General features: G+C 49.3%; 1 protein-coding gene across 9 annotated transcripts in view; it reads left to right on the top strand.

The window, feature by feature from the left end:
• The window catches only part of KDM2A (lysine demethylase 2A), a 151,712-nt gene extending 139,054 nt beyond the window's left edge, over positions 1-12,658 (top strand). For 7 of the 9 annotated variants that reach the window (XM_038563776.1, XM_038563775.1, XM_038563777.1 and 4 more), the window contains 7 exons: positions 235-366; positions 3,169-3,258; positions 5,180-5,892; positions 7,788-7,951; positions 8,353-8,511; positions 9,073-9,288; positions 9,700-9,881. In XM_038563776.1, coding sequence (XP_038419704.1) covers positions 235-366; positions 3,169-3,258; positions 5,180-5,892; positions 7,788-7,951; positions 8,353-8,511; positions 9,073-9,288; positions 9,700-9,881 — 1,656 coding nt within the window. Of the gene's footprint in view, positions 1-234; positions 367-3,168; positions 3,259-5,179; positions 5,893-7,787; positions 7,952-8,352; positions 8,512-9,072; positions 9,289-9,699 lie in introns of all 9 variants that reach the window. The other 2 variants (XM_038563773.1, XM_038563781.1) reach the window with 1 other exon arrangement.
• The last annotated feature ends 9,284 nt before the right edge of the window (positions 12,659-21,942 follow it).

The raw sequence follows: 21,942 nt of genomic DNA, 5'->3' as shown, positions 1-21,942 counted from the left end.
TCCATCCCTCTTCAAGTGGAGGGACCTATGAGGCCTATGACAGACTGGGGAGAATAAACTGGTCTCTATAGGTTTCTCGTTCTCCCTGTCTTCTTCCTCCACTGGTTTCCATGTTCCCTGAGTGCTCCCAAGAGAATTACAGGAAACGAAGAACCCATCTTGAGTTAAAGGGAAGCTGGACCGATAAGGATCTAAGTCTGCTCTTTTTTGGTTTCTATCTTCGTCTTCTTGTAGCCCAGACTGCCTCACTCTGTCACGTGTTCCCTCTGTGGAGAGGTGGATCAAAATGAAGAGACACAGGACTTCGAGAAGAAACTCATGGAATGCTGTATCTGCAATGAGATTGTTCATCCTGGCTGCCTCCAGGTGAGTAGAGGCCTAAGGGGCCTCTGAGGCCTTAGCTGGTAGAATGTCTGAAGGCACTGAGTAGAACAGAGGAGTGTGAGAATCTGTCATAAGAGGCTACCAGCATCCCTAATTTGGACTGTCAGCTATGGGTCATGTCATGGTCTAACATCTGGCCTTGATTCAGATGTCTAGACTGTGTGTCAGCCACTGTGCTAGACCCTGAGGATAGCTCAGGACACAAAATAGTAGTCCCTGTTCCTGTCCTCATGGAGCTTGCAGTCTGGCTTCCAAAGAATGTATTTGGAGTCTCCAGGCCATTGTGGAACTGCCAGGTCTGTTTTGGAATGCCTCATGCCTTTAATCATCTCCACTGCGTACTTCTCTGTATCTCTGGATATTAGTTCCTGAAAGATGATGAGAGGAATAGTATCAGCTAACACTTAATAAGTGCTTATTCTGTAGCAGTCTTGGTATGCACTTGAAGACCTCTAAGAAAAAGTAATAGGGAAGTTGACGTAATCTCTAAGAGGTCACAATCAACTCTTAAAGCAAGGACCCGGGATCCCTGGGTGGCGCAGCGGTTTGGCGCCTTCCTTTGGCCCAGGGCGCGATCCTGGAGATCCGGGATCGAATCCCACGTCAGGCTCCCGGTGCATGGAGCCTGCTTCTCTCTCTGCCTCTCTCTCTCTCTCTCTCTCTCTCTCTCTCTGTGACTATCATAAATGAATAAAAAAAAAAAAAAAAAAAAAAGCAAGGACCCTGTGCAGAAGCTCCTTAAGTGATACTAAGATGTAGTTGGGGTGGAGAACCATGATTGATTGGTTGATTAATTGAAAGAGAATCTTAAGCAGGCTTCCCCTACCAGCTCGGAGCCCAGTGCAGGGCTCTATCTCAAACCCTGCAATCGTGACCCAAGCCCAAAATTAAGAGTTGATACTTAACCAACTGAGCCACTCAGGGCCCCCAGGGAACCTCTGTTTTACATGCATTCTGTTGTTTATACCCTTTTTTTGTTGTTGTTGTTGTTTTGGTTTTTTGGTTTTTTAAAGATTATTTATGTGAGAGGGATGCCTGGGTGGCTCAGCCGTTGAGCATCTGTCTTTGGCTCAGGCCGTGATCCCGAGACCCCAGGATCCAGTCCCACATCAGGCTCCCTTAATGGAGGCTGCTTCTCCCGCTGTCTCTGCCTCTCTCTCTCTCTCTCTGTCTCTCATGAATAAATAAATAAAATCTTTAAAAAAATAAAGATTATTTATTTGAGAGAGAGAGTGCATGAGCAGGGGCAGAGAGAGGGAGAGAGAATCTCAAGTAGCAACTTCACTGAGCATGGAGCCCAATACAGGGTTCAATCCCACGATTCTGAGATAATGGCCTGAGCCAAAATCAAGAGTCGGAAGCTTAATGACTAAGCTACCCAGGCACCTCTCTTGTTTACATCTTTAAGACAGCCCTGTGAAGTTAGGTCTACCCTGTTTCTTCATATTTCTTTCAATTTAAAGAACATTGGTTGCTGATATTTTGTTGATTTTTCCAAAGGGGACAACTATATCATGACTGCCACCTGGCTGACAGTGATTGTAAGATACTGTTAATTGTGAGAAGCAGCCCAATTTTAGAAATATTCAGGTGTGAAAACATTTTTTTAAAATTTTTATTTATTTATGGGCAGCCCTGGTGGCGCAGCGGTTTAGTGCTGCCTGCAGCCCAGGGTGTGATCCTGGAGACCCAGGATCAAGTCCCACATCGGGCTTCCTGCGTGGAGCCTGCTTCTCCCTCTGCCTGTGTCTCTGCCTCTCTCTTCGCTCTCTCTGAATGAATAAATAAATAAATATTTTAAAAAATTTTTATTTATTTATGATAGTCACAGAGAGAGAGAGAGAGAGAGAGAGAGGCAGAAACGTAGGCAGAGGGAGAAGCAGACCCCATGCACCGAGAGCCCGATGTGGGATTCGTCCCGGGTCTCCAGGATCGCGCCCTGGGCCAAAGGCAGGCACTAAACCGCTGCGCCACCCAAGGATCCCAAGGTGTGAAAAAATATGCATTTTAGGATCAATAAAATAGGATATCATCTCCATGTTGATTAAAAAAAAGTGTTTACTATATGCCAAGCATTTTCCTAAACACTTAACAGGTAATTCATTTAATGCTCACCACAATCCCATAAGATAGGAATTGTTATTTACCCCCCACTTTACAGATGAGAACATAGAGTCACAGAGACTAAGCCACTAGTGTCTGAACCCAAGCAGTCATAATTACTATGCCCCACTATCAAGATGAGGTCTGGCACCTTCCAAATTGTGTGATCAGTTCCTTTTGCAAAGTGGCATGAGACTCTCAGGAAAATAAATGTTTTTAAGACTTTATTTATTTATTTATTTATTCATGAGAGACACAGGCAGAGAGAGAAGCAGGCTCCATGCAGGAGCCCGATGCGGGACTCAATCCCAGGACCCCGGTTTCACGACCCGAGCCAAAGGTAGATGCTCAATTACTGAGCCACCCAGGCACCCCCATATATATATATATAATGAGATATATATATATCTGTATGTCAGGAGAGACTCCAGATTGACCCAAACTCTTGGGAATCTCCTCATGGAATCTAAGTTGATCAAGTAACCAAGACAGAGGGTGGCCATTCTCCCTGTGGCTGGGTTTTTCCTCCGGTGGGCCAATGCATTTATGAATGAGTAACTTCCAGATTTTTCTCAACCATGTGGCTGTTATTGTCTGATAAAGGAGACTTAAACAAGGGCATTTGTTTTTTTCGTTTTGTTTTGTTTTGTTTTTTAATTTAACATCTCTGTCTTCTTTCAGATGGATGGAGAGGGGCTGCTTAATGAGGAATTGCCAAATTGCTGGGAGTGTCCAAAGTGCTACCAGGAGGACAGCTCGGAGAAAGCCCAGGTAAGGGAGCTTTTTCTAGATTTCCACTGGAGAAAAAAGGAAACCTCAAGCTTAGGGATGGCTAGAATACATTTGCTTTTGCAACTTTATTCATATGGTTTTTCTGACCCACAGATTATTTTGTATTGTGTTTGACATCTTCTTCCCTCCTTTGGTTATTTTTCTTTTATTTTGAGTTTTTAGTGTTTGTCTTTTTTGTAGTACTGAATACTGTTCTACTTGGGGTCTGCAAATTGCTGAGGTCTTTTTACACTCTGGGACCCTAGAAAAAGAGGTAGCACAGCTGAGTTGTGTGAAGAGAGCAGTGAGGCAAGAACAGTTGTTCCTGAGGAGTGAAACTAGAGGGAAGGCAGTAACCTGAGGCAGCTGGTAGGTACAGTCGTGTGCTGGAGTTTCCAGTTAAGCAGGCCCAACATTTTTGTCCTCTTCACCTTTGTGGCCTTGCAGAAAGCTCCACCCATGTGCCCAAACATGTCCTACGGAGGCAGCCCCTCCCTGCAAGGGGACCAGTGCCATAACCTTGGCCCTGTGTAGCTGAGGTTGCTGGCCTGATGGATAATGTCAGAGGGCCAAAAGGACTCTAGTTACTCAGGCCAGCAAGAACGAGACCTGTTGAGGGCATATATGGAGGAGGCAGCTGGCCTAGTGGCAGCCATCCAGGCCCTGGTGGTCTCCTCCAGGTGCATTGCACAGGAGTAGGGACAAGTTTCCTGTCTTCTATTTCTTCCCACTTGGGCGCTGAGGTAGTTGAATTTTCAGTCTCTCTTGGAGTGCAGAGATTTCTAGAGCTGACCAGTGCTGAAGTTCTCCTTACCCCTGCTCCTTACACTGGGAGCTTTTATATCTCTTTTCATTGGCAGCAACACCAGTGGTGGGCGTATGCCTCCCTCCTGCAGCAGGTGGGTTGATGGATGCTGTGTTTTAGTGTTAACCTTCTTGCATTGTAAAAGCCAGCACCCAAAAGATGATCAATTCTCTTCCAACCATAATGCTCTAAGAAGGTACAGAGGAAAGGGAGCGGGCTTGTTGCTGAGGGACAGAAACTGTCTCCTTGAGGAAAATGTGAACCACTGTTCGCTGATCCCTAGTGGAACACTGGTTCCGCATTATCACATCAGTCACGGTGGGCTCCAGGACAAGACAGGTGTCATAGGATGAGGTTGTAGGCCTTTATTGAATGTTGGCTTCACTGAACCCAAATTCCTCTTCTTCATCCAGCACAGATTCCTCTGGAGCATCACAGTTCCTCACAGAGGTTCTCATTCTCTGCTTTATCTTACTTGCAGTTGGTCTCTAGGGATAGGGTGGGGTGCTGAGTAGAAGCAGCAGCCTGGCTCAGATGCTGGTGGAGCTGAAAGTGGTGTTTACTGCTGTCAGATTCTGTGTCCTAGTTCAAACGGTATATGTAGGATGCTTTTCCTCTACCACAAGCATCTACAATCAGAAGCATCTCCTGGGTGAAGGAGCTAAATTAGAGACAGAATTTAAAATGGTCAGATTGCATAGGGGTAAAGTTGTGGCCTCTTTAAAGGATATCTTTATCCAGGGAATTATAATCCAAAAATTGGGGCAAGAGATGAATAAAGTGGGCTGTGGAATCATGCAGCCCAAATTTAGATCTCACTCCTCTGTACTTGGACACAAACCTTTCTGTCACAGGTAGATTCCCAAGTGACTTATTTGAAGGGTTTATTCTGTAATCAGCTCTCTCCGGCACAGACTTGAGCACAGTTGTTGATCCAGGCATATTGCAGACTCCAAGGAGGTGACCACCCTCTAGCATGCAGGTACCCCTTTCCCCATAGAAGAGAAGCAGTCTAGTCTGTCATCTAGTCTCCTCAGAACAACAGTGAGGCTCACTGTAAATCTAGAGGGTTTTGGAGTAACGCACTGATGGGGCTTTGGGGGACTTGTTTTGCAGAAGCGGAAAATTGAAGAGAGTGATGAAGAAGCCGTGCAAGCCAAAGTCCTGCGGCCCCTGCGGAGCTGCGATGAGCCCCTCACACCCCCGCCTCACTCACCCACTTCTATGCTGCAGCTCATCCATGACCCAGTCTCCCCCCGGGGTATGGTGACTCGGTCATCCCCTGGGGCTGGCCCCAGCGACCACCACAGTGCCAGCCGCGATGAGCGCTTCAAACGGCGGCAGTTGCTGCGGCTGCAGGCCACAGAGCGCACCATGGTACGGGAAAAGGAGAACAATCCCAGCGGCAAAAAGGAGCTGTCTGAAGTTGAGAAAGCCAAGATCCGGGGATCGTACCTCACTGTCACGCTACAGAGGCCCACCAAAGAGCTCCACGGGACATCCATTGTGCCCAAGCTGCAGGCCATCACGGCCTCATCTGCCAACCTTCGCCATTCCCCCCGTGTGCTAGTGCAGCACTGCCCAGCCCGAACCCCCCAGCGTGGGGACGAGGAGGGGCTGGGGGGAGAGGAGGAGGAAGAGGAGGAGGAGGAGGAGGAAGATGACAGTGCAGAGGAGGGGGGTGCAGCCAGGCTGAATGGCCGGGGCAGTTGGGCTCAGGATGGAGACGAAAGCTGGATGCAGCGGGAGGTCTGGATGTCTGTCTTCCGCTACCTCAGCCGCAGAGAACTTTGTGAATGTATGCGAGTGTGCAAGACGTGGTATAAATGGTGAGCAGGGATACAGGGATCAGGAGTAGGGGTACGGGAGTAGGTGGCAGGTTTTCCATATGAGAACTGCATGTGCCTTGGCATCTGGAGGCTTGCTGGGTCCCAAAGGATTGAGTCAATCCATCTAGACAGTGGGTCCTATTAAAGATGTGGCCATTGTGCCTACAGATATCCTCAGGAAAATTTGGCCCTTTGCTTTCTCTCCCTGCTCCATACTTTCCCATTTCTCTTCACTGGATACTTGAAACTGATTTGGGGGATGGATTTTTTACAGTTTTGCTAAAACTTCAGTCATCAGTTTCCCCCTCTCAAATACTCATCACACATTTGTTGAGAGTGTGACTCTGTGCCAGTCACTTCTTTTGCTGGTGACACTGATGACTGCTTTTAAGCCCCTGCCTCAGTTACCTCTCTGTCTCGTGAAAGAGGTGGACATGCTTTCCAAAAAATGTGAATGTTTTCACAGTTTTCCAGGTTTTGTTCTTATCCCCCAAGTCTGGCCCAGAATTCCTTTCCAGGAAGCAGGGTCCAGTTTTGAAACTTAAGACTTAACTCATCCTTCCTAACGAGACCTACCATTTTTTCTCAAGTTAAACAGTAAAACATTTAGGGGGAAAAGTCCCTCAAGATGATAAACAGACGTTTCCATAGGGCCTTATTTTCCCTTTAGCTCCTAGACCCTAGGACATAACCCATACCTTGTGTCTGGGTCGAACCCAATTACAGTAATTCTTAGAGCGTAAGTAATTCTTAGACAACTGGTACACCACGTTCCTTACTGGGATCATGTTAGAAATGCAGATTCTGGGGGCCTGTTTCAGTACTCCTGAGTCAGAACCTTTGGGGGTGGGGCCAGGCAATCTGTATGTTTTCCAGGGGCTTCTGATAGGTGTTAAACTCTGAGCTTCACTACTCTATCATTAGTAGCTTGTTTTTGCCATACAAGTCTCATGTGCCACTGGTGAAATATTTTCAGTCTTTAAATAAAGACATCATTCTCTGCAAACACAAGTTTACTTCCCAAAACTGAATTAATATATGACCTACCTAATTCTCCTAATATTTTGGGCCAATGGGTCTGCCTGGCTCTATCCCTCAGTTTCCAGGCCAAGCCATATAAGACTTGTACTATATGCTGTCTCCCCTTCCCCTGCTGACCAGACTCTGAGCTGGCCTTGGGGGCAAGGGCTGTAAAATATTAAACAGAAGCCTGCATATTGCAGTGCTATTTGTGGCCTACGGACTGTAGATTGCAGTGGAAAGGCAGGCCTTTCCCTTCTAGTTCTGTCCTGGATGGGACCAGAAAATAAAAAGGACAGCACTGAAGCAGAAACCCAAGACAGGGAGAAGACTCTCCTGGCCTGATAATAAAGAGCCTCTCTTGGCCTGATACAGTAATGGGCTCTTTGTAGAGCTTAAGGCAGGATGGATTGTAGCTGTGCCGAGGAATGCCCTGCATCCCAGGCAGCTGGCTATGACTGACAAGGGAGAAAATGGAAGCCAGCCTAAGACTTCAGGCAGTAAATCATTTTTTTTAGTATTTAACTTCCACAAGCTTTGGTGGGAGCCATACCATTTTACTGCAAATGAGGGGTTATAGTATATTGGTTGCTGTGTATTCCTAACAATTGTGTTCTTAACCCTTCCAGAGTAAATTGGTTAACTGGTCATTATCTACTATTTAACCTAGAGGGTTGCCGTAGAGGGCAAGCCCTTTTCTCTGAGGCAAAAAAAAAAAAAAAATAGGGAATGGTCCTTGTCTGCTTGTAGAAGAGCATAGGCAGGGTAGCTCTCTAGGCGCTCTTCTTTATCCAAAAGCCTGCAGCACCCTTTGATGGGAGCTCCTCCAATAAGGGGTACTGGGTTATTGACGGCCAGTTCTCTTTCTGTCACAGGTGCTGCGACAAGAGACTTTGGACAAAAATTGACTTGAGTAGGTGTAAGGCTATTGTACCCCAGGCTCTCAGTGGCATCATCAAGAGGCAGCCAGTCAGCCTTGACCTCAGTTGGACCAACATCTCCAAGAAACAGTTGACGTGGCTTGTCAACAGGCTGCCAGGTGAGCAAGCTGGCTGTAGGCATTGCTGCCTAAAATTGCTTTAGGGCAATTTCAGGCAGCAGTCCCATGCCATTGTCCTCTTCCTGCTTAGCAGGGGCTTCACCCAGGGCCTCCTAACTGCCAGTCCCCAAAGCACCACTCCAGACTAGCTGGACTAGACGATTATCACCCCAGACAATGAAGAGAGTGGGCACAACCACTGAAGAGATTTGAGTAAGATACTGCCATGGTCGGGCCCATAGAATGCCTTGTTCCCCTCAGCATTTTGAGGTCTTAGGAAGATAGGAAGTTCTCACACTTACCACATTGCTCTGGTAGGAACTGAGTAATTGGTTTTACCACCAAAGCAAGACAGTGTAATAGAGTATACGGTTGCATGTCTATATCTCTTCCTGTTGCAGGACTGAAAGACCTCCTCCTAGCAGGCTGTTCCTGGTCTGCAGTCTCTGCCCTCAGCACCTCCAGCTGCCCCCTTCTCAGGACCCTTGATCTTCGGTGGGCAGTAGGAATCAAGGACCCTCAAATTCGGGACTTGCTGACTCCACCGGCTGATAAACCAGGTAAGCTCTGGGCTTGACTTCTCTGCATTCATCTTACGGTAGCTTTGTCTTTCAACAGACTTTGTCCTCAGAAACTAAAGAAGTGTCAGAAATGATGTTGTGGGTATGTGCAAATGGAGAACAGAGTGTATAAGTGCAGGTTACTGTTTACATCCATCTACTTGCCTACAGACAAAGGAGGGAATACATCTTAGGAGGTACTAGAGTTTGGGACCCAGATAGTATAATCCTGAGGAAGTCCAGGAAAGCTTCATGGCTGAGGTAGGACATTAAAAGTGGTCTAAAAAAGTGTGGGAGTATGGAGAGGGGTGGAGCGTTGCACACATACCCTTTCACTGTGTAAGTGAGGCATAATCTAGCAGCTGAGAAGAAAGAAAACGTGTCTGGTTTCCTAGAAACTGCCCCCACACACCGCTCACTCCCTGCAGGCAGGGCTGGGTGTGGGCAGTTCTGCTTAACCTCTGCAAGGAGGCCTGGCTAGGAAGGAGCTGAGCTGTCTGCAATTTTGGAGCCGGACTAGAGGGAAAAGTTTTGACTTAGGTTCTCTCCTTGCTTGTGCAGGTCAGGACAATCGCAGTAAACTCCGGAACATGACCGACTTCCGGCTGGCAGGCCTTGACATCACGGACGCCACACTTCGCCTCATCATTCGCCACATGCCCCTCCTTTCTCGACTCGACCTCAGTCACTGCAGCCACCTGACAGATCAGTCCTCTAATCTGCTCACCGCTGTCGGGTCTTCCACTCGCTACTCCCTCACAGAGCTCAACATGGCAGGTACGCTACTGTGATGTTTCATGACAGACCATGCCCAGCTCTGCCTGGAGTTTGACCAGTAAAACAGAGAACCTGGTCTGTTGATTGAACTAAATTATGTCATTTCCTCATATCTGGACAAGGACATGGATTTCTCTCTCTTTTAACTGATTAGGGGATGGAAACCTCAAATAGTTGTCTGGTGCCCAAGGGTTAGGTGGCCATCATCGGCTGTGGTTTGGCCAGCCTTGTGTTGCAGGGAGTGAGGGAGTCTTCATGAGATCCTTCTGGTCTTTGAGCCGAGTAGTTATGAAACTAAGGGGGCTTTTGCTTTAGCATTTTAAGGGGGAAAGAGCTTGGGAACTGAGCAGCAGATGCAGGCTCCTGTGGCTGTGTGTACACAGCATTGTCCTTGTGGTCACTTCCCCACAGGTTGCAATAAATTGACAGATCAGACCCTGATCTACCTACGGCGCATCGCCAATGTCACCTTGATCGACCTTCGAGGATGCAAGCAGATCACTCGAAAAGCCTGCGAGCACTTCATCTCAGACTTGTCCATCAACAGTCTCTACTGCCTGTCTGACGAGAAGCTGATACAGAAGATCAGCTAAAATACACGCAGCCCAGACTGAACAGGAAACCGATCTTCCCCTGACTCCCCAGCCAGGAGAGCCTCTCTCCCCGACCCTGCACGGGCTCTGAGGCCAGCGTCACACTCCCTCTCTGCTCTCCTGTCCCTTGAGCCCTTCCCCTACAGGCGGGGCAGAGAGGGTGGTAGACACCAGGCTTACCTGCCTGCTCCTCTCCCTCCCAAGGAGAAAGGAGTAGCAAATTGATCCGAATCTGAGGGGAAAGCACAGGCTGTGTGCAGTCATGGTGCCTGCTCGCTTGCTCCCCTGCCCGCCCGCCTGCTCGCTCATTGGCCAGGAGGCCGGGCTCTCAGTTCGGGGTGTCTGTGCAACCGTCATCTGTGCCGGGTCCTGGGGCCCTTCTCCCCATCCATGGTCCCCAGCTGTGCCTGGTTCTGAGCAAATTTCCAGGGAAGAAAGCGGCCCTGTCTCCGTGGCCAGGTTCTCCTTGTGGTGTCCAGTGTGTGTCTCTCCTCCACCACACTCTCCCGGCTTCTGCAGGAGGGGCCAGCAGCCCCAGAAAGGCCAGACCCGTGCCGATCATACTGGTGCTGTTGAGGTGTCTAAAACCTCTCATCCGTGTCCATGCTCTCCCCCTTCCTTTAGCTTGATCCTGTCTGATGCCCGTGGTAGTTCACGTAAAGAGGTTACCCCACCCCAGACTTGCCCGCTAGTCTCTATGAGGTCCTTATTGCACTTATTGGGGTTGAAGCTCTTTAGAGGAGCTGGAACTGTGTACCCCAGGGACACCCCCATTTTATTGCTTCCTAGGCAGATTCTGAGACAGGCACCATTTCCTTGTTCTCCCTCTTCAGCCTCCCACTGCCCTTTCCACATGTTCCTCCTTCCTGCCTGGACAGGGCTTTCCCAGGATGCATGTCCTCAGAGGGAACAGCCTATCTCCCCGAGCTGGGGAGAGCAGAGAACTTGGCTAGGTCCCCACCTGCCTCCCAGCAGGCTCTGGGCGTCCAGTGTGGTGTAGCCCCCAGAGCCCAGGCCTGTGTTTAGCCCAGTGGCTCACTGATCTGGCACCTTGTGGCAGGGTGGGGGGTCCTGCTTTGAAGCCAGTCACCTGCCCTCTCTGCCTGTAGCCGTGGAAGGGGGTGTGCATGTGCCTCTGTGTGTGTGGCTGAGTGTATTACACGTGTGTGTGGAGGGAGGGAGGGAGGGGAGCATGGTGTCTCCCGCTCCACCGCCCTGTGTCAAGCCCCATCAGCTGCCCCCTTTTACTTTGCATTGAACGGCCTGTCCAAAGATCCTCTCTCTAGGGCAGCAGAGAGCTTTTTGCACTTTAAAAAAAAAAAAAAAAAAAAGAAAAAAGAAAAAAAAAGAAAGGTCGGTCGGAATTTCTTTTGGGTCAATATTTAAGTGTGTGAGGAGATGCTCAATAGCAGCAGCCTGTGGCAAGAGCTTATAAATGATAGATGCGGATTTGCACTCTGCTCCCCATCTGTGAGGATAGCGATAGCACAACCGAGCCCCGCCTTCTCATCCTCCAACCCCCTCCCTTCCTCGCCCCTTTCCTGCAGCCCAGTCTCAGGCTCTCCTCCTCCTGAAACCCTCCAGGGGAGGGGAAGGAGCCCAGGCACCAGGGGTCTGAAGTGTGAGCCACCCTGAGGAGAGACGCCAACTGCACACTTGCCACTTCCAAAGCAATAGAGGCAGAGGGACCCCCTCTTTGCCACCTAGCCCAGCTTTGAGCCTGGCATTGACTGGCCTCCTAAGAGAAAACTGGGTCCTGGTAAGGGATGGCATTGTGTCTGTTTCTTCCAATCTGCTGATTGTCTTGGCTGCACCTTTAAAAGCAGCAGTCTGCTCCCATGACCCTCTGCCCCTTCCATTGGTCTCCAGGCCCCGGTGAGCTGGGGCTGAAACTTTGAGGAAATGCCAGTGACTTATTCCAGAGTGCCTCAGTTAGGGGAACTTCTCTGTAAAGAACCCTGGGTATTGAGCAAAAACCTTATTAATATTATTGTTAATGACCTATAATTGGAAGCTTCCTGCCTTTTTTTGGTTGCTCCTGTGGAAAGTACTGAAAAGATTGTTTCGTTTTGTTGTCTTTTTATAAAAGGGGAGGTGGAGAGACCCCTTCAGAGCAGGGATTGTGCCGGGAGAGTGCCTCTGACTTTGGGACATTTCATCCACAGAAATTTCCAAGCTGATGGTTGGGGGGGGTGGGGGACAGTTTTTATTTTTGTTTGTTTCTGGTTTGGGAAAACAAGCATTTTTACCACGCACGTAAATTGGTCAGCAGGAAAGGGAGCCCAGGAGTGGTAGCAGATGGACCTATGATGCCCTTGCTGGGTTTCCTTTTTCTCTAGGACTGTGAGTGGGGGGAAATGGTTTTTAGAGGTGAGGGTTATTAGTCCCTGTGGAGGAAAGAAATGTCTCTGGGGACAGAGGATCCCGGGAATCCCATCGCATTTCCTGTAATCTGCTCTGAGATGTGGCCTTGCCAGGAGAGCCTGCCCTCAGAACGCAGGGCCAGACACCCCGCCTCCATCTTTCCAAGCACCGGGGCGAAAAACCACAAAGGAAAGGAAGAAAATTTATATATATATAATATAAAATCACTTGGTGATTAAAAAATAACTGCTCCATAAATAAAACTCCTAAAGTCACTATGTTTAAAGGGTTTGGTTGTGTTTTTTTGTTTTTCGGAGAAATATTGTAAATATATATTTTTTGTTGCTGATTTAGAGTCAATCTCCAATGTTGTGCTAAAAAATTTAAATTAAATGTAAGCATTAAGGGGACAAGTCCTGCTATCTCAGTTGAGACATTGGGGTTATTTTGGGCCAGGGAAGGAGGGAAGCTAGTTGGACTTTTGTTTTCTAAACGTTCTCCACTATTGGTTTTAGAAAGAGCAAGGACATCTTTCCTCTGACACATGGGAATGGGAGATATTTGTGTAATAAAATTTTTAAAAGACAAAAAAGAAATAGCCTCCAGTGGGAAATATTTTGATTTGGGTGTTTTGGGTTTGGGGTTCTGGGTTGCTTTTTTTCCTTCCTTCCTTCCTTTCCTTCCTTCCTTGCTTCTCTCTCTCTTTCTCTCTCTCTCACTCTCTTTCTCTCTCTCTCTCTTTTAAATAAAAAGGTTTTAAAAACTAAAACTAAAAACCTTTTCTGCCTTGGTGTGAGTGTGTGAAAGTGTCAGGAGGTCATTCAGGCTCTGGTGCTGGGGGCCAAGGCCAAGATTTACGTGTTTCATTCTTCTCTGAGCAGAAGCAGCAGAAGTGCTATGTCCCTGTACTACTTCCCTTTCCTTTTTTTTTTTTTCCTTTTATATCAAAAAGCATGACTTGTTTCTAGAAACACCATACTATTTTACTTTATCAAGGTGAACCTTTTAATGGATGTGCAAATGCGATTGCCTGAATCACCATAGTCCCCAAGCCCCTTCCATAGTGCTGTCCTGAGAAGACCTGGGGATTTCTAATCTTGCCATCTCCTGGAGATTCAAGGCCAAACTCCCTCTGCCAAAGCTGCAGCACTGGCACTTCAGCGGTGCCTGCTCAAGGTCACTGGGCCAGGTCTGGACCAGACAGGCTGTAGTCAGCATTTGTTCCACCACATGTTGCTGCTGCTTGTTTGGCTTGGTGAGTACAAGCTTTTAGCCTTTAGATGGGTGTACTAGGTGCTGCCAGTCGACCACCACCTCACCCCTGATGGCAGCACCTCAGCTGAACTCCCATCTGGGAGGTCCCGAGTAGGCTTCCACCACTACCTTCATGGGAGTGGGAAATCCCTGACCACCCTACTCCCCAAGCTGACCGTGAAGGACCTGCACATTCTAGAAAAGGACAGGGTCTTGGACGAGGAGTTGCTTTCATACTGGTTTCTTTGAGGATGGATATGGATGTGGTCATGTTTGGATGTTGCCAGGGAAAGAAGGAAGAGTGTCTGTTTTGCATCGTATCTCAGAAACCCATCTGCCTCTTGGGTTACCTCATCTCTGCCACTCCACTCAAAGCCACCATTGTCTGGAACCTTGACCATAGCAAGAGGCCCTGACTGCCTCCCAGCCTCCAGACCAACCCCTGTCTTCCATGTTGGGAGCCAGAACATTTTTCTTACAAGACAGCTTTGACTTGGCTTAAAACCCATCAGTGTGTTTCTTAGGACAAAAGCCTCAAGCTTCCTCATCCCCATTTGCCCCTCATCATCCTCTCCACCCATACCTACATTTTTTCAGTCCTACCCTCTCTGGACCTTTGCTATTTTCTCTTCTGGCTCACCTGCCTCAACTTACCATTACTTTCTTCCGGACAGCCATCTCCAACCCTATTAAAGACTAGTCCTATGCTCCCACAGTATCCTATTAGCTTTTAGGATGCCCAAGTCGTCTCCCCAGCCAGCCAGGAAGCTACAAGAGGAGAGGTCAGTCATGCTACTCACCATATCAACCACGGCAGCTGGTGCAGAGCTTGCTACTAATAAGTGATGTTCCCAGTAGCTGGGACCCCCAGGGACCAGCCCTCCCAGTGCAGTCTGTTGCCACCTTCTCAAAATTCACTTTTCCCATTACCTCCTACAACTTTATTTATATATTTATAATTTTTTTTTAAGATTTTATTTATTCGTGAGAGAGAGAGAGAGGGAGGCAGGGACACAGGCAGAGGGAGAAGCAGGCTCCATGCAAGGAACCTGATGTGGGACTCGATCCCGGGACTCCAGGATCACACCCTGGGCCAAAGGCAGGCACTAAACCACAGAGCCACCCAGGGATCCCCGACCTCCTACAACTTTACACTTCTTTCTTGTACTAATGCTACCAGCCTCTTCGTTTGGGGAGGAGCGGGACTCTATCCAATCTAACCAACATCCAGCTATGAATTAGTCTTCCTAAAACGCACACAAAAATCTTAAAAATAATCCTTTAGGTACACATCTAAACTTGGTAAACTCATCCTGCCACTGGCATCTGTAAAATGGCACATGATAAGTGCCTCTAAGAGGACTTGAATGACCCATTTGTGGTGCTCAGGCTTGTATTTTAAGATGAAAATTTGGGATCCCTGGGTGGCGCAGCGGTTTAGTGCCTGCCTTTTGCCCGGGGCGTGATCCTGGAGACCCGGAATCGAATCCCACGTCGGGCTCCCGGTGCATGGAGCCTGCTTCTCCCTCTGCCTATGTCTCTGCCTCTCTCTCTCTCTCTCTCTGTGACTATCATACATAAATAAAAATTAAAAAAAAAAAAAAGATGAAAATTTTCCTTCAGGGATGCCTGGGTGGCTCAGTGGTTAAGCATCTGCCTTTGGCCCAGGGTATGATCCTGGAGTCCCGGGATCGAGTCCCGCATCCGGCGCCCTGCATGGAGCCTGCTTCTCCCTCTCTGCCTCTCTCTCTCTCTCTCTGTCTCTCATGAATAAATAAAATATTAAAAAATTTTTTCCTTCAAACCTCTTCCTCCAGAAGCCCTTCTCATTTCCACTACCCCCGAAACGGACTAACCTGGACATTCGGTGCCTCTTGTAGGCAACAACAGTGTAATAAAAGTAGCTGGCACCTAATGGGCCTTACTAAGTGTTGGTTACTGCTATAAGCACTTACATGTAGTAATATATAATCCTCACAGCAACCCAACCATTGGTGTTCTCAATATAAAGGTGAAGAACTGGGACACCTGGGTGGCTCTATGATTGGGTGTTTGCCTTTGGCTCAGGGTGTGATCCCGGGATTCTGAAGTCAAGTCCCACATTGGGCTTCCTGCATGGAGCCTACTTCTCTCTCTGTCTATGTCTCTGCCTCTCTGTGTCTCATAAATAAACAAATAAAATCTTAAAAAAAATAAAGGTGAAGAATTGAGGGGCACCTGGGTGGCTCAGTTGGTTAAGTGTCTGACCTCTCAGGTCATGATATCAGGGTTCTGGGATCAAGCCCCATAGTGGGCTCCCCACTGAGCAGGGAGTCTGCTTAACCCTTTGCCCCTCCCCGGATTCATGAGCTGGCACACACACACTCTCTCACTCTCAAATAAAACAATTTTTTTTTTTAAATAAATGGGGCACCCCCAGTGGCTCAGCAGTTTAGTGCCACCTTAAGCCCAGGGCATGATCCTGGAGCCTCGGAATGGAGTCCCACATCGGGCTCCCTGCATGGAGCCTGCTTCTCCTTCTGCCTGTGTCTCTGCTTCTCTCCCTCTCTCTCTCTCTCTCTCTCTCTCTCTCTCTCTCATGAAGCAATAAAGAAAATCTTTAAAAATAAATAAATGTGAGGAACTGAGTTATAGATATTGAACATCTTAGCTGAAGTGTCTTGGCTAATAAAACCAACCTTAAGGCTAGCCCTAGAGTCAGTCCTATCAACCTGCCTCCCTAGCCTCTCTGTGTATATGTGATAACATTTCATTCACACCCCAGCCCAGGGGGCAGGTGCCCTCATTCTACAGATGATGACCAAGGCTCAGAGAGGTGAAGCAAAGGCTCTAGGGTCAGTGGCAGAGCTGGGATATATGTGAACACTAGGCCAGGGATTACAGACTTTACCCTAGCTCTCAAGGCCTGCTTAGCACCCACCCCTCTCCCATGGCTCCAACTCCTCGAGGGTGGGGCTAGCCTTAGCTAGCTCAACCTCCCTGCTCATCTGTTCCAGGAGTAGTAGGCTAAGGACATTTACAGGGCATAATGAAAGGTGGGTGTTATGGGAAAGGGAGGCAGAACCTACCTCATAGGTAAGCGATCCATTCTGTTACAGCGCCCTGTGTTCAGAAGGACCCCACGCTCAGCTTAATTTCTATTGCCATCTTGGATTTTTTTTTTCTTATCATGAATTCTTAATCTTTGAACCAGGAATCCCTGCATTTCATTTGCAGTATATGTACATGTAGCTAGCCTTGGAGGGGAGGAACAATTGATCTCTCCCTCCCTCCCAGAGCAGCTCTGTGCTAAGTGCCATCTGGGAGGCCCACAGCAGAGCAGGCCTGGCACTTGTTGGTTGGAGAAACCCATTCTACCTCCACCCTTCCACGTTCCCCGGGCCCAGAAGGAAAGCTCAGCAATGACACCCAAGTGGGCAGGAAATAGTGCGAGCAGGCACCTGAGGTCGGGAGCACCTGGGTTTGCTCTCAGCCTAGCACTCAGCTAGCTTCTGCTTCTGCCATCTGCCCATTCCAGAGAGTTACAGAGAGCAGGAAGGTCCAGCTGCCCTGTCCCCCCAGAGTGTGTCATGAGAGTGCTAGGATGGTAAGACACAAGGACAGAAGCAGAAAAAGACAGATGCAGAGAGAGAACACCCCAAAAGATCCAGAAAAAGTAGAGAAAGAGGGAGAGGGGAGAAAGGAGAGATAAGAGGCCACAAAGGACGCCTAGAGGGAGATACAAGTGTGGCCCCCATACTCCACGTGTGACAATGGCCACGCAGCAAGCCATCTCTCCAGCCCACCACTGCACACACACAGCACCTCCGTTGATCCTTTTTTTTTTTAAGATTTTATTTATTCAAAAAAAAAAAAAGATTTTATTTATTCATGAGAGACACAGAAAGAGAGAGGCAGAGACATACGCAGAGAGAGAAGCAGGCTCCATGCAGGGAGTCTCATGTGGGATTCGATCCTGAGACTCCAGGAATCCCGAGACTCCAGGATCACGCCCTGAGCCGGAAGGCAGACACACTTAACCGCTGAGCCACCCAGGCGTCCCCTCCGTTAATCCTCAAAGCAATCCGTGAAGTCAGGCTCGCGGGCAAGGATGAGAAAGGCAAGGCTCAGAAAGGTTAAGTAACTTGGCTGGGGCAAGCAGCCTGGGCAGTAGGAGGTCACACTAGGATTTGACTCCAGGTCTTTTCCACACTCATCCTCCCTCTCCTCGATACAGCAGGTACCACTGGCCACACCGTGAGGCCCGTGGGGACTATGAGACCACGCTTCAAACAGACGAGCCAGAAGGGCCAAGAACACACACCCTCTGCGCGCACCCAGCGGGTTCCGGCGCCAGGCCGACCCCGGGCGGCGGAGCGCACGCGCGCTAGGGAGAGCCGGGGCGGGGAGCCGCGGAGGCCGGGCCGGGGGCGGGGCCGGGGGCGGGGCGCCGCGGAGGTGGGTGGGCCAGGGCGGGGCCAAGGCGCCCCGGAGGCTGGGGGCGGGGCGCCGCCGGGGCGGGGGCGGAGCCATGGCCAGGGTAGTCTGGGGCCACAGGCGGAGCCCAAGTCCGGGCTAAGGCTCTTCCTGAGGCGGGAAGGGAGGCAGGGGACGGGGCAGTGCGGGGCCTGTGTGGCCTTTTGGAGGGTTCCAGGAGAGGCGCTGCTCCAGAAAGCGGGTCCGGCGGATCCGGGATCGTGGCCAGGTGCCCGGGGCCGAGCGGGCCATGCAGCGCCTTGGACCGTCGTCCTGGAGAGCGGAGCCTCGTGAGACCTAGAGCCGGTTCCTCCCTCAGGGCCTTCGCACCTACTTACTGTTCCGCGCGCGCCTGAAAAGCCCTTTCCCTGCCCGGGAACAAAGCTGTTTCCCTCCCATCCTTCTGGCTCCGGCAAAACCGCCCTTCCTTGGAGGTTTCCCTGACTTATTTATTGGGACTCCTGGGTGGCTCCGCGGTTCACTGTTTGTCTCTCCCTGTGTTGGGTCCCCAAGGCCAAGCATCAGTGCCCAGCATGTAGTAGGAGCTCAACAAACATTGTTGGATGAGTGAGTGAGTGAGTGAGTGAGTGAAGTGAGCTCCGGGCATCCCAGCCAGAGCCTGGCACTAAGCCCCAGATATCAGAGAGGTGGCTGTCCATGTGAGGCAGGAGTTTCTCCCCATCAATCCCAACAACCTGGTGAGGTCAGGGAAGGGCCCCCACCCCAAGCTTCAAAGCCTAGGAGGCCCCAGCAGGAGGTAACTGGTACTCCTGAGTCTTGGCACAGGTCAGTCCTCACTCCAACCTCACTCATGCTTCATGCACACAATGTCAAAAGTTCAAGACTTTCCCCATCTCTTCCCTGCCCTCCCTGACCCTTCTCCAACACTTCCCCTAACTCTCTTCTTCTGAACAACCCCCTCCTTACATTATAGCTCTGCCAGCTTAACTGGAGGTATAGATTTAAAGATCTTTGTCTCTACAGGACTGGGCCACCACTAAATCCTGTTTCTCTTTGCAATCCTAACTTTGTGCCAGGCACCATGTTGGATGTGAGGACAGCGTGACCTGGCTGTGACCACAGCAAACAGGGGCACCACGAGAGAGCCCCCTGAGCAGGAACCTCTCAGCTCAAGAGATAGGGAGTGAGTCTACGGCCATACCACCCTGAATGTGCCCAATCTCATCAGAGATAGGGAATGAACAGGAGCTTTCCTTGCCAGAAAGGAGGAAAATAAAAGTCATTCCAGGCAAGGGGATTATAAAGTCAAAACCCCAGAGGTGGAAATGAATTTGGCTCGTTGTAGTAACAGAGGAAAGACCAGATAGATCAGAGACTAAGGGGTTAGGGGAAGGGAAGATAGAGTTAAGTTAGAAAGGCAGGCAAGGGGCAGCCCCGGTGGCTCAGCAGTTTAGCGCCACCTTCAGCCCAGGGCGTGATCCTGGAGACCCAGGATCCAGACCCAGGATCCAGTCCCACTGATCAGTCCCACTGATCAGTCCCACGTCAGGCTCCCTGCATGGAGCCTGCTTCTCCCTCTGCCTATGTCTCTGCCTTTCTCTCTCTCATAAGTAAATAGATACAATCTTTAAAAAAAAGAAAAGAAAAGAAAAAAGAAGAAGAAAGGCAGGAGCCAGACCATGTACATCTTTTTTTTTTTTTTTTTAAGATTATTTATTTATGGGGGGATTCCTGGGTGGCTCAGCGGTTTAGCACCTGCCTTTGGCCCTGGGCACGATCCTGGGGTCCTGGGATTGAGTCCCACGTCGGGCTCCCTGCATGGAGCCTGCTTCTCCCTCCTCCTGTGTCTCTCCCTCTCTTTCTCTCTACGCCTATCATAAATAAATAAATAAATAAATAAATAAATAAATAAATAAATAAATAAAAATTTTTAAAAGGATTTTTATATTTATCTATAATAAATCTTTTTTTTAAAAAAGATTATTTATTTATTTATTTATTTATTAACAGAGATAGCACAAGCAGGAAGAGCAACAGGCAGAGGGAGAGCGAGAAGCAGGCTCCCTGCTCCCGCAGGACCCTGGGATTATCACCTGAGCCAAAGGCAGATGCTTCACCAACTAAATCACCCAGGTGCCCCAGACAGTGTAAGTCTTATAGGCCATGGAGGATGGGGTATATCTTTCCTTAGTGCAAAGGTAGTCATTAGTGGTGGGGTTTGATTCCGGCTTGTAAAAACTGCCCAGTGAGGAGGCTGGTGCAGGTATCAGCACCAGGCAGGAGGTGGTGGGGCTTGAATCAAGCTTGGCAGGGCACAGTGGAAGGATTCAGGGCATACTTTGGGAGCAGACACATTAGGTAGTCAACAGGACAGGCTGCATGACAGTGTGAGTGGGGGCAGGGGCAGGTAAGGGAAGTGAGGAATCAAGGGTGACTCCCAGGTTTTTGGAAGAAGGAGGAACCATGACTGGTATGGGTAGGTGGGAGAGAGGAGCAGTTTGGACAGGCTGAGTGTAGGAGCCGGAGCTCTGTGTGGGATGCATTAAGTTTGCAACACCTATTAGTCATCTGGGAGAGATGCCAGGTAATGGTGTGTCCATGGGTCTGCCAGTTGGGCAAAGATGGGGTTCCACTTCTCTTTCACTCCCAGCAATCCCAGCCAGAGGCTGACAAGGTCTGGGGACCTGACAAAGTTGGTTAAGAGGAGAAACGACTGAAGCTAGCCCTAAGAGACAAATTTACAATCAGCTTTCCCTCAACCACCAGGGGGCAGCATCATCCCCCAAACCAGCCTCCCTAAGGCCAGGGACTCCCCTCAACTTCTTCCCGCCCAAGGCTCCAGCGCTGCTCTCTGGGGCTCCGGTAACCATTGAGGGCTGCCCTGGAGAAGACCGGCTCTCTCTCAAAGGATCTCAGCTTCAGGTCTGCTGGGGTTGTGGTTGGAGCCCCAGGCAGAAGTGGGGATGGGGTTTTCAGGTGTGGGGGGAAGGTAGATCCATCTCCTGGATTAGGATAGCTGCCCACAGGGGCAAGTTCATCAAGAAGAATTTAATTAATCAACTGATTAATTAATTAAATTTAAAAATATTTATTTATTTGAGAGTAAGAGCGAGAGAGAGAGAGAGAGCGAGCTTGTGTTCTGGGGTGTGGGGGAGAGGGGAGAGGAGAGAAAGTCTTAAGCAGACTCCCCTCTGAGTGTGGAGCCCAATGCAATGCTCAATCTTATTACCTTGAGGTAATGACCTGAGCTGAAACCAAGAGTCAGACACTTAACCAACTATGCCACCCAGGTGCCCCTTATTATTATTTTTTAGGTAATCTCTACAGCCAACTTGGGGCTTGAATTTACAACCCTGAGATCAAGAGTCCCATGTTCTACCAACTGAGCCCACCAGGTGCTCTCAGGAAGAATTTTTAAAATAGGGTCTGCTCCAGGAAACCCAAGCCAGTATGTGGCTGTAGTCAGTCCCTAAGAATTCAAGAGTCGGGATGGGGTGGGCAGAGGGGAGGTTAGAGGCCTCCTGTTGTGGCATCCTTGTGTGCCTCCAGCTCCATTTTGCCCCAAACTCAGTGTGCCATCTTGGGCCCTGGAGCTCTTTCAATCAGTCACTCATTCATTCATCAAACACGGGCTTTGCCTTTCTGTGTCTGGTCCTGTTGTGGGCAGTGGGGCAAGAGTGAACTGGGAGCATCAGTTACAATTGGAGACTGTATTACCTTCTTTTTGCTTTTTTACATCAGCGTTTCCAATATCAGGATCCATTCTCCAATTGATATAAACATTTAAGAAAACTTCAATCACCCCTTCACCCCCACCCCATCAAACACTTGAAATGATACATTTTGCAAATAATGATGTTTTCAAATCAAGAAAGTAGGTGCTAAGTGCAGAACTGGAGATGTACAGGGATGCCTGAGTGGCTCAGTGGTTGAACGTCTGCCTTTGGCTCAGGGCGTGATCCCGGGGTCCTCGGATGGAGTCCTGCTTCTCCCTCTGCCTATGTCTCTTCCTCTCAGTGTCTCTCAT

The sequence above is a fragment of the Canis lupus genome, chromosome 18, assembly GCF_011100685.1.
Source record: "Canis lupus familiaris isolate Mischka breed German Shepherd chromosome 18, alternate assembly UU_Cfam_GSD_1.0, whole genome shotgun sequence".
Taxonomy (NCBI): Eukaryota; Metazoa; Chordata; class Mammalia; order Carnivora; family Canidae; genus Canis; species Canis lupus.
Note: the sequence above shows the minus strand (reverse complement) of the source record. Positions and strands in the feature narration are given on the sequence as shown.